General features: G+C 42.1%; 1 protein-coding gene across 4 annotated transcripts in view; it reads left to right on the top strand.

The window, feature by feature from the left end:
- The window catches only part of MTM1 (myotubularin 1), a 137,459-nt gene that overhangs the window by 56,207 nt on the left and 68,736 nt on the right, over positions 1-12,516 (top strand). For all 4 annotated transcript variants that reach the window (XM_051833870.2, XM_002721329.5, XM_008275032.4 and 1 more), the window contains 2 exons: positions 156-266; positions 5,669-5,770. In XM_051833870.2, coding sequence (XP_051689830.2) covers positions 156-266; positions 5,669-5,770 — 213 coding nt within the window. The remainder of the gene's footprint in view (positions 1-155; positions 267-5,668; positions 5,771-12,516) is intronic.

Consider the following 12,516-nt stretch of genomic DNA (forward strand, 5'->3'; position numbering starts at 1 on the left):
GCTTGCTCTTTCCTGTGTGTTTCAGTCATATTTTTATTCATAAAGTGGTAAAAGGGCCAAGGTAAACACCCTGAAAGCATATGGTTATTTTAATGTTTTTGATATTTTAATTATACTGACAGAAATACTGACTTTTGTATTTTTGTGCATTGCAGGATTCCACTTTAATATTTGATGTCCCTCTTGGTGTCATATCAAGAATTGAAAAAATGGGAGGAGCAACAAGTAGAGGAGAAAATTCCTATGGTCTAGATATTACTTGTAAAGTAAGAGATTCAGTACTTTCTTACACAAAGAAATAGACATATTCGTGTTGAATGTAGAATGTTAATCCAGGCTTAAAAAATCAAGATCTCTTGTCCATCAAAGGCCCTGGAAATGGTTTCTCCCTTAGGTTTAGGCTTTCCAAAGGTGCCTGAGAAGGTAGTTTCCATACAAGAGATTCACTGTGGTCACCAAGTGTGAGGATTCTATTAGTTTGACTCCTCAAGAAGAAAACTTCAGAGATAAAATCTCTTAAACTGTCTTACTTTTTGTTTCACTTTGCTGAGTACTTCTTCATGTCATGTGTTATTAACTAGGCACCTACATACCATACAAGGAAGGAGTTTTGTCTTCTGAAAGTATATGTCATAACCTCTGTAACTTTTGCTTAGTTTTCAGAGGTAGTGATCTAACACTTGTTTTAGGGCATGAGAGGAAGAAAATCAATGATGATATAATTTAATTAGTTATAATAATAACTGTTTATTGAGCATCCGGGCATTGTGGCACAGAGGGTTAAGCCACTGCTCGGGGTATATCCCACATTGAAGTGCTAGTTTGAGTCCCGACTGCCCCATTTCTAATCTAGCTTTCTGCTAATGCATTACATCCTGGGAGGCAGCAGATGATGGTTCAAGTATGTGGGCCTGGGCCACCCAGGTGGGATACCCACATGAAATGGAGTTCCTGGCTCTTGGCTTCAACCTAGCCTAGCTCACACTTTTGCAGGTATTTGGCAAGTGAACCAGCAGACTCATTCATTTTTTTCTCTTGTTCTTGCTCTTTCTCTCTTCTCCCCTCCCCTGCCCCCCGCCCCGTCTCTCCCTCTCTCCCTCTCTCCCTATCACTCTGCCTTTCAAGTAGATAAAAAGAGAAACATTTCAAACACAGGCTAGTTCCTCTGTATTTAGTCAGTAACAGCCCCAGCCTCTGAGATGAACATGTTGTAGATGTGGCGCCTGAGGCTTAGAAGAATTATGCAACATGGCTAAGATTACCCAGAAATGGCAAAGGTGGAGTCCAAATACAGTGAGGCAATCATTTTATAAACAACAGAGTAAGCCCTCTGGCAAGGAAACTTGCTTTCCAGGTACCGACTGTCAGAAGGCTGCCATCCGGAAGGGGTTGGAGGTCATCTGGCCCAGGAGTTCTCAAACCTAGATATTCTTCAGGGATAATCTGTTGAAGCTTTACAATGTAGATCTTAGGGTTCCACCCCTGTCACCGAAAGCTGAGAACCAGAAAGTTTGGATATTTTCAAGTGTTTCAAGTGACAGTCTAGGGCAGGGGGCAGCACACTTTTCTGTAAAACACCATATAGCAAATGTTGGGGTTCTGTGGGCCACCTAGGATTTCTGTCATGTATTCTTGTGTTTTGTTTTGCCAATTTTTTAAAAATGTGAAAGTATTCTTGGTTTGAGACTCATATAAAAACTGACCTGGGCTGAGGTTTTCTGACCCCTGACCCATCCAAGTCCTTCATCCTACAGATAAGGATATGGGACCTTTGCTGAATGAAATGCCCAAGAAATCTTTGAAAACCCCAGAATTAAAAGCCATCTTCTTTTCCTGGTCTCATACACTGTGACTTTTAAAACCCAACCTCTACTTATGTTTGGATTATGAATATAATATGGTGTTTTCCCCTCCAGTTTATTAAAGATCAAAGCTGATACAGTCCATCAGAAACCAAAGGACTGTGTCAGTAAGCCTGAGCTGAAATCCTCAACTCCTTCCTTTTTTAGTTTTTGTTTTAATCTGAGCTACCTTAATGCTTTCTCTGTTATCCCAGGTACTGTTGACCCTCTAGGGCCTAGAAATCTGTAAATTTACCTTTGTGGATGAGTTTTGCATTTTGTGTGAAAGAATTCATGGGAGTAGAGTATTAAAGTACTCAAGGGGAAACGAGGTTTCTGCTTTGATGATTTTCAAGTGACTTTCATTCTAATTCGGTTTTTAAAAATCCTAGTTGCTGCCTTATCAACAGGAAAAACATATTTTTAAATATTAATCCCCCCAAAATTAATAAAACAAAACACATTTCACCCTTTGACTATTTACTATAAGAACAGAAGGCTTAGGAACACCTCACTAGGCATAATTCTTGATTGTTACATATGCATATTTCTTGGAATTCTTATGAGTCCAAAGGTGATTACCTAGAACAGTGTTGTAGTACAGTTGGAAACATTGATGCTGTAAGAGTCCTTTTCCATTTTCTCAGTAGCAGACCTGTTGTGGGTCCAAAGGGAATCTGCTGCAGTGGGATAAAGACTCACTCTCCATCTCTCATAAGTCAGCTTACATCTGCAATCAATCACCATAACCATAACCCAAGTGCATTTTTCTCTTGAAACAAGAAGTAACAACACCCTACAAATTTGGCAATCTCAGCTGTGCACATGGGGACTTCTATTGCCAGTAGCAACGTTCACACAGTGGAGGCAAGCCTGGCAACAGAGACTGTAGCTGACCATTTGGAATCCTTAGGAAAGAGGAGAGAGAGAGAGAGAGAGAGAGAGAGAGAGAGAGAGAGAGAGAATGAATGAGAATATATGAAAGAAAACATGGAACAAAGCCATAGTACTTCAAAGCCTTCTCTCTCCCTCCTGTCCCCACTCCTATTTTACACTATTTACAGACACCATAGCATTTTGAAGCCGGCAGTAATGTGTGCTGTTTAGAAATGCCTTACAGACATGGTGCTTCAATAAATCTGCCTCTCAGAAGGCTTGCAGCATTGCTGTGATAGCCAGTTGTTAAGTAGGTCATGGGCCTACCTGGAAGATTTAGGCCATAAGGATCTTTCCCAGTACCCTTTCCTGACAAGTCCAACTCACAGGATATAAGGTGGGACTTAGCAGTTAGTTTGTGCTCCTATTTCTGTTACTGATTTGCTGATCTGCCTTCTCCGTTCACTTTTCTGTTGGAAAAAAATAATAATTCTATCTTTAATTATATCTGAATTAGATGGCAAAAAGAAGTTACTTCAGTCACTCAAGCTTTAGCACATTAAAATTCATTTTTGAATCACCAATATATCAGAATAAATATTGATTTAGAGGTGATCTAATTTCTTGCCAAGCAGTTAAGAAAATGATGTTAAAGAGTTACCATCTGACATGTGGCCTTAGGAAATAATTTCCTCACAGGGCCTTGGGTTGTAAGGTTCCTCAGCTATGCAGTGCTGTACTACTGACTGATTGTAAAGCACTTTAATGTATACCATCCCATTTAAATGATTTTTCCTTTCATGTGATGACTTTCTGCTTTACATCACAAACCAATGAATATTTTGAGATTTAAGGTGGTTGTTGAACTTTATTTAGTTACATGCTTTTTTAAAAAATATATTTATTTATTTGAAACACAGAGTGATAGAGACAGAGAGATCTTCCATCTGTTTATTCACTCCCCAAATGGCCACAACAGCTGGGACTGGGCCAGGCTGATGCCAAGAGCCAGGAACTCCATTCTGATCTCCCACAAGGGTGGCAGGGGCCCAAGCACTTGGACCATCTTTCACTGCTTTCCCAGGCCATTAGCATGGAGCTGGATTGGAAGTGGAATGGCCAGGATTTGAACCAGTGGTCATATAGGATGCCATCATTGCAAACAGTGGTTGAACCCATGGTGCCCAAATTCATGTTTTAAAATGAAAATACAATTCTGGAGTTGACAAAGCCCAGTATATCCCAACTGTGTACATAGTGATTGACCTCAGGTCATTTTACTAGAGATCTTGGAGTCTAGTTCTTCATATTTCATTTACTGCCATTTATATGTTGGGATATCTCACATATGGCAAGGTCTTTGCTGCTCCTCCAGACCAACACCTTAATGAAAAAGCATTTTTGAAAAATGGAATTGTGATGTCCAAGAGGACAATGACTGGACCCATCTAACTTCTGACTTAGCTCTAGGATGCAACACTGTCAGTGCTCCATTTTTCAGAAATGAGCATTGGATGTTTGATACAAAGGGTAACGTTTTCTATGCTTACCTGTCAGTCATTGTACCATGATTGATGTAAGAGACACTGTTAAAAAGCCCTCCACCCTTAACAATATGATAGAATTTTTTAAAGAGATTTGTAAATCTTTAAATTCTGGTTTTAGTTAATTTTTAGTTCCTGAAAGTAAAGTTACACTGATATGCAGTACTTTAATGTGGTTTATGTAGAACTCTGAAAGTAAAATTGTATAGTAAAAATATATTACGTTAGTTGTATGACATCTTAAAGTGCCAGTCATTTAGATTGAGAGTGTCTGTATTTTAATGACATGTTTGACAATGTTGAAATTATATTTGACGACAGGTACTCTTTTGGTGAGTTGCATGAACAAAATACTGTTTGATCATTTAAAAATCCCTTGAAAACCAATGGAAGTAGATAGACAACATATACAAGGCAAAATTTGATTATTTTTTTCTTTTTATAAAAGTATTTTTAGCCCTGTCTTCTCTTTAGTACTACTTGTTTTGTCTTGTTTTTACATTTATGTCTAAAATGGGGGTATTTTCAGATTTTTTTAAAGATTATTTATTGGAGAGGCAGAGTTACAGACAGAGAAGGAGAGATAGGGAGAGAGGTCTTCCATCCACTGGTTCACTCTCCAGGTGGCCACAGTGACCAGAACTGGACAGAACCAAGGCCAGGAGCCAGGAGCTTCTTCCTGGTCTCCCACATGGGTGCAGGGGCCCAAGCACTTGGTCCATCTTTGACTGCTTTCCCAGGCCATAGCAGAGAGCTGGATTGGAAGTGGAGCAGCCAGTCTCAAACCAGCACCCATATGGGAAGTTGGCATTGCAGGCAGAGGCTTAACCCACAATGCCACAGCACCAGACCCTATTCTTTTTTTTTTTTTTTAGATTTATTTCCTTATTTGAAAGGCAGAGTTACACACAGATACAAACACACACACACACACACACACACACAGAGAGAGAGACATCTTCTATCTGCTGATTCACTCCCCAAATGGGCACAATGGCCAGGGCTGGGCCAGGCAAAAGCCATGTGCCCAGAGCTTCTTCCAGGTCTCCCATGATACTGCAGGGGCCCAAGGATTCAGGCCATTCTCCACTGCTTTCCCAGGTGCATTAGCAGGGAGTTGGATCAGGAGTGGAGTAACTGAGACTTGAACCAGCACCCATATGGGATGCCAGTATTGCAGGCAGCAGCCTTAGCTACTATGCCACAACACCAGCCCCTCAGGTATTCTTAAACTGGATAGTTCAAGATACCATAGGAAAGCAAAGTCATTTTCTTAGTAATCTAGATTAATTGCCTTTTAGGTAAGTGAATCTTCTACTCCCTTAATTGAACAGAAGTGGGTTTTTTTGCTAATTAATGTGACTGTATTGGAAAACTGAACTGTCGCATTTCTTTTTTGCCCCCTAGGACATGAGAAACCTGAGGTTCGCGTTGAAACAGGAAGGCCACAGCAGACGAGATATGTTTGAAATCCTCACAAGATATGCCTTTCCTCTGGCACACAGCCTGGTAAATTCCAGGGCTTTCCTCAGTATCCTAAGGTTCTCAAGTACTTCCTCTGCAAAAACTGCGTGCAGGGTCACATCCGCTCTCACCCATCGTGTGGTGCCTCCCAGCATGATGTGTATTTAATACAGTTCACTCATTTCCAGACAGAGTAGATCCCTTCCCTGCTGGTATGTGCAGGATAGATCACACCCCCTGGTGACTGAGTGCTGGTGCCCGGGAACTTGGTGGGAGCTTCACGCAGGGCAGCTGGTACGTGTGTTCTCCAGCCTGCTTTAACACGTAGGAGGGTAGTGAGGTAGACATGGCTGTCTTAGTACAGCCCTGTGGCGCTCACCTCCCAGAGTTCATTGCTCTCAGCTTTGGAGCTAACATGTTCTATGTGACAGAATTTTGTGACTCCAATTAGGTATGAGAATGAATTCTCTAAGCCTAAATGCCATTTAAACAAGTGCACTTTTAAATTAACAGGTGTCTTGTTTAGGTACTATAGCCAAATACTGAATAGAGCAGGTTTATTTTGTAAAACAATGACATCTCGATGTTATTTGATAGCAGTTACTATGTATTTGGCAGGACCAATTTATAATGCATTTAATTAGTTTTAATCTTTATCTTAGTCCATAGGGTGATTCAGTTTTATGTGTACCTAAAACTTTTCCCTCCTCTTTGCCACACTGTTGAAGTCAGCTTGGATTGAGCTAAACCTTTTCCAGTGTCTTGCTCTCTACTCTTTACATTCTGCCTTGGTCGCGGCCTCTTTTTCTCTGTCAGGTCTGCTTGTATCTTCTTACCCCTCTCTTCCTCTAGTTGATGCTAAACACTTGTTAACATCAGGCAAGGAGATTCTTTTAAAACTAGAGAAATACCTGTCATTTAAATACAGGATAACTACACTGCAGACTCAACTGAACATACTGAATGCAATGGAACAGATCATTAAGTAGAAGCAATACATTTTAGTATTGCTTTTCTTCCTATAGCTGTCTTTTAACATGTTTGGATTATTTTTGTTGGTGGTGGTTGGTTGGTTTGGTTTTTGGTTTTGGTACTTGCAATAAAAGCCCCATTTTTTTTTCTACTGGGACAAGGCCTCTTCCTCCCCAAATTTCTGCAGCATTTGGTTCAGTCACAGGAAGTTCATATGTGATAGGAGAATTTTGCAAAGACTCTGGAGAGCTCAGATGATAGGAAGCACAGATATGATACTTAGAAACGTGTGCACTGATGTCATAGTAGAGAGTCTGTTTTCAGCTTTATCTACATTTCTGCTTAAGTATGTTATTTTTTAAAGAGTTCTCTATTAAGTGTTTGTAACTCCACGATGATAAAATGTGTTTTTCTGAGAACACATCTTCAAAGTTATGAAAGTGAAAATGTGAGTCTGACTCATGAAAGTTCATTAGGAAATATGTTCTGTCTTGGTTTGAGCATATCTGATCTTAAAGTATCAAACACGTAAATGGGCTCACATGGCAGATTTGAAGGGGCTGAGGCACCAGTCTTATCTCCTGCAAAGTCTTGCTCCTTTAGCCATCTGCTGTCCTCTGTAAGTTCTGCTTGTAAGTAACTTAACCATTTCTACAAGTAACTCTCAATGTTTCCTTCCCAGTTTCCTTCTTTCCAACTCATCTACACAATGCTACCAATTGTCTTTTTAATTGTTTTCTCATTTTTCATTTAAAGACAAACATTATCACCTCTCTATATCAAACTCCATGCAAAACATACAAAACCCTCACTCTTTTTTTAATTTAAATAATTTTATTTGAGAGAGAGCAAGCTCCCATCCACGTGTTCATCCCACCCCCTCCAGGTGCCTACAACAGCAGAAGCTGGGCCAGACCAAAGCCAGGAGCCAAGAATTCAATCCAGGTCTTCCATAGTGGTAGCAAGGACCCTGAGTACTTGAGCCATCACCGTTGCCCCCCAGAGTGCACATTAGCAGGAAGCTGGAATTAGGAGTGGAGCTGTGATACAAACCCAGGCATTCTAATGTACAGTCACCTACTGGTGGCTTATCTATTTGGCCAAATAAATGCCTGCCCCGCTAAGTAACTCTTCATGGCTTATCCCCTCTACTGCAGCCACACAGGACTGTCCCCTGGTCCTTTGGTGTACACAGTACTGTCTCACATTGGATTTTGCTATCCCCTTTACCTGCAGTCCCCTTCATCTCTCTAATGGCCATCACCTACATGCTCATCTTTCAACATCTTGCTCAATCCTGGTTCCTTTGCCATGCACTGTGTGTGTCCATGGTAAGAGTTCGTCTTACCTTTCACTTTTTGGAATTCTCAAGTCTCTACTGCAGCACTAATCTTAGTCTTCTTTATGTAATAATTATGTCGTAATCACCCCCCTTTTCCTCTGGAGCCTCAGCATAATGACTTCTGCACAAGAGTTTGATAACAATGGCTTTTTAACTGATCTCAGATGTAGTAGAAAGTCAAGGGAAAATCATTATATGGAAGTGAATGAAATGACTGTTTTGGAGTATCATGAACTCGGAATTCCATGTTGCCACCCTCAGAGTCATCCACAGAGAAGTTGCTTTCTCAAGTGTGTGGTGCTTGGCCATATTTTTCATATCTGTGATGGCATTTCTGCCTTCTTCTTTTAGGAAATCATTAAAGTGACAAACTAGAAAAAGGTGAACTGAGCTACTCAAAGTTTTAGAGAATTGTATGCTCTAACTTTTGCCCACTAAAATTCATCCTTAATAATAAGTTTAGGGGCAGACATTTAGCCTAGTGATTAAGACACCAGTCCCACATCAGAGTACCTGGGTTCAATTCCTGGCTCCTGCTCCTGATTCAAGTTTCCTGCTAATAAAGACCTGGCAAGCAGTGGTGATAGCTCAAATAATTGGATCCCTGCCACCCACTTAGGAGAACTGGATGGAATTCCCAGCTCTCAGTGTTGGCCCCTGCCATTGTAAGCCTTTGAAGAGTAAACTGGTGCTGGCAGGTGTGAGTCTTGTCGGTGTGTGTGTCTGTCTCTCAAATAAAAGTTTAAATCAATCCTCAAACAAAACAAGATATACTCCTAGATAAAAGCAGATAACTGTTGACACTGCTTTTAGAAAAACAGTTTGTGGTAGTCAGATCAACATGTCCAACTGTTTCCTAAATCAGGTTTCATTTGGTTCTGTTTGCGTTGTGTCAGGGAGCCGTGAAGCCATGGAGAAGTGGTGCAGTATGAATGATACCTGGTTCCATTCAGGAATGTGACATTCTAGCAAGAATAATATGGCAGACATCCTTGGCTGTGATATAAGATAATTTATATTCAGTCGTACAACAGAAATGTGGGGAAGGTCCAATGGGAACTCACTAGAAGGCAAGAATACCTCTAACCAAGATTAGGAAAACCCTACGCAGAATTGTTAGTGGTTACCATTGGACCTTGAAGGACAGAGCATTTCCAGTGGGCAAGGAGGGTAAAGAAAAGTAGAACTTCAGGCATAGCCGAGACCTTCACCTTAGACGTGGAAGAGGGAAAGCTGGCAGCTTCGCAAGGTGTTTAAGAGGGTAGCCATTGATGTTTGGCTGGAGCACGGGGAAGAGGAGGAGATTTGGGGTCATCTGATGGAGGGCTATACTGAGGTAAGGAGCTGGTGCTTCAGGAAGTAATGGAGATCCACTGAAATTTCTGAAATAAGTGACCAGATTGAAGAGCGTGCTATGTTAAACAGATAAGAGGGAGAGCTAAGGAAGCCAGGAGAGATATCTGAGGGCCAAGCAAGAGGTCCACAGGGCCTGAACCAGGATGTCGGTAGTGTGGATGGAAAAGGGATGGGATGACTGGCAGCCATGGAGTTGAGAGGATAGAGAAGATTAATTAGCCATCATTTGCAGGTTTGGGACTTGAGTAATGGGAAAGGTAGGGTGCTGTTGACAGCATAGGGAGGTCATAAAAGGATTTCATTTGTGCAAACAGGTGGAAGAGAGGGATGGGGAGGAATGAAGAGTTCTGTTTTGGGGGTTGGCACTGTGGCACAGCAAGTTAAAGCCCAGGCCTGCAGCCCTGACATCCCATGTGGGTGCTGGTTCGAGTCTCGGCTGCTCCTCTTCAGATCCAGCTCTCTGCTATGGACTAAGAAGGCAGTGGAAGATGGCCCCCAAGTCCTTGAGCCCCTACATTTGCATGGGAGACCCAGAAGAAGCTCCTGGTCCTGGCTTCGGATTGGCACAGCTCTGGCTGTTGCAGTCATCTGGGTAGTGAGCCAGTGGATGGAAGACCTCTCTCTCTGTCTCTACCTCTCTCTGTAACTCTTTCAAATAAATAAAATAAATCTTTTAAAAAAAAGAGTTCTGTTTTAGACATGTGGCATGACATGTATTTTGACAGAATTTATGGTGGGTCACCAAAGGCTTGACCCTCAGGAAAGAGTCGAGAGAGGTAGATCTAGAATAGTGGTTCTTAATCTGAAGTCATGGACTCCATTGACAATCTGATGTAAATTATAATTTCTCTTCCCATGCAAAGAGCACTTATGTACAAAACCTGACATTTTAGGGGACTCCTGGCTCCTCTGCAGCCCTTTTGTAGGTCCCTGATTAAGTAACTCTGTGTGTAGTAGAGAAATGCCAAACCAGAGCCTTGGCAAAGGAAATGAAGCTGGGAACTACAGGAGAGTGGGTAGAGAGGTGAGGGAGGCATCTGAGGTGTGGACTTTTCAGAGGACAGAAGTGAGAGGGGGGCTTAAGGGGGGTGCTTGTGGGTGTCACATGCCGTGGAGGGCCAAGGAGAGGGAGAGCTCAGAAGAAGCTTTTAGACTTCATGATCACGAGCTCCCTGGGGATCCGACCTCCTAACTGTGAGCTGCTTGAGGTGGGCACATTCTTTCGTTATCTTTGTATCCCTAGTCTCTGTCCCAGGGCCTCATATAAGTTTGTTAAACTTTGATGAGTCCATAAAAATGATCTTAGAATGGAGGGGATAGAAGACAGTTTGCAGGTTTTTTTTTTTTAAGATTTATTTATTTGTTTGAAAGAGTTACACATAGAGAGGAGAGGCAGAGAGAGAAAGAGGTCTTCCATCCTCTGGTTCACTCCCCCAACTGGCCACAACAGCTAGAGCTGTGCCGATCTGAAGCCAGGAGCCAGGAGCTTCCTTCGGGTCTCCTACATGAGTGCAGGGGCGCAAGACTTGGGGCATCTTCTGCTGCTTTCCCAGGCCACAGCAGAGAGCTGGATCAGAAGTGGAGCAGCCAGGATTTAAACCGGTGCCCATATGGGATGCCGACACTGCAGGTGGCAGCCTGACCCATTATGCCACAGCACCGGCCCCAGTTTGCAGGTTCTTAAAGGGAGAGTGGCTGGGAAAATAAAGGAGGCTAGGAGCCGTGTGGAAGGAAGGTTTTTTTCCCTCAGAATCTGAGAAAGGTGAATGACTGTATTATGGATTGGGGGCAGGGGAAGTCTTGCTGCTTTTGAAGGCAAAAGAGAGAAGGGATCCTTTCTAGAGCAGCATCCTGGAGGTGGCGGAGGAGGGTGGGCTCAAGCCCAGTTTGTGGGGCAGTTTTGGAAAGGAGAAGGGACAATTATTCCTCTGAGACAGGAGGGGAAGAAAAGTTTCCAAACTGCCACAGTGGGGAATGTGAGAGTCTGCCAAAAAGGGATTTCCTGGAAGCGTAGTTTAAGCCTGATTGCATTGAACAATACAAAGGCCCCTGCTTGAAAAATATCATTCTGTTAATATGATTAAAACTGTTACACCCCTGCCGATTATCTCAGTGATTTCAAGTCAGAAGCGAACTTGCTGTTGTGTCCATGAAATGGCATCTGGAGGCCAGGAGAGCGGACTCCAAGTGCAGCCGTGGGATGAATGGACTGTGAGTGGGCTTTCTTATTTCAGACCACCCATTTGGCTCTCTCTTGCATCCTTCCCCATTAGTATTTTTGCCACTCAGTGTGTTCAAATTGGGACTTAAACTTTGAATTGAACTTGAGCTGTTTAGCAACACAAGTCCACCCCAAAACCATTAACTCGATTGTTTCAGCATTATGTCAATTGAGTAACACGTGCTTGTTTTTTAGATAACATTTTCTATTTTGGCCAAAGCATTTACTTTCTTCTTTTAACTCTGCTTTGCTTTTCAAACTCTAGACATTATATTTAATTATTATAAATTGCATGTTACTCAATTCTAGTTTAAGGCAAGTGGTATAATTCTATAATAATGTTGCATTGCTTCTGACATTATGGCAACTTTTAAAAGGCAGAAATAAAAATTGTATACATATGAACATGTCCCGATAGTGGTTTAGAAAGAATTTGATTGTTGGGGTGTTATGTTCCATGACAAAGTTGTTCTTTTGTTGACTCCCTTTATTATTTGCTCATTTTTATTTTTGGGTTTTTTTTTTAAGATTTATTTATTTATTTGAAAGTCAGAGTTAACACAGAGAGAAGAGAGGCAGAGAGAGAGAGAGAGACAGAGACACAGAGAGAGAGGTTTTCCATCTTATGGTTCATTCCCCAGTTGCCACAACAGCTGGAGCTGTGCTGATGTGAAGTCAGGAGCCAGGAGCTTCTTCCAGGTCTCCCACACTGGTGTAGGGGCCCAAGGACTTGGGCCATCTTCTACTGCTTTCTTAGGCCTTAGCATGGAGCTGGATGGGAAGTGGAGCAGCCAAGACTCGAACCAACACCATATGGGATGCCGGCGTTTCAGGAGAGTGTGCTAACCCGCTGTGCCACAGCACCGGTTCCTGTTTGCTCATTTTTTACTCAGATGGGAC

The sequence above is a fragment of the Oryctolagus cuniculus genome, chromosome X (assembly GCF_964237555.1).
Source record: "Oryctolagus cuniculus chromosome X, mOryCun1.1, whole genome shotgun sequence".
NCBI lineage: Eukaryota > Metazoa > Chordata > Mammalia > Lagomorpha > Leporidae > Oryctolagus > Oryctolagus cuniculus.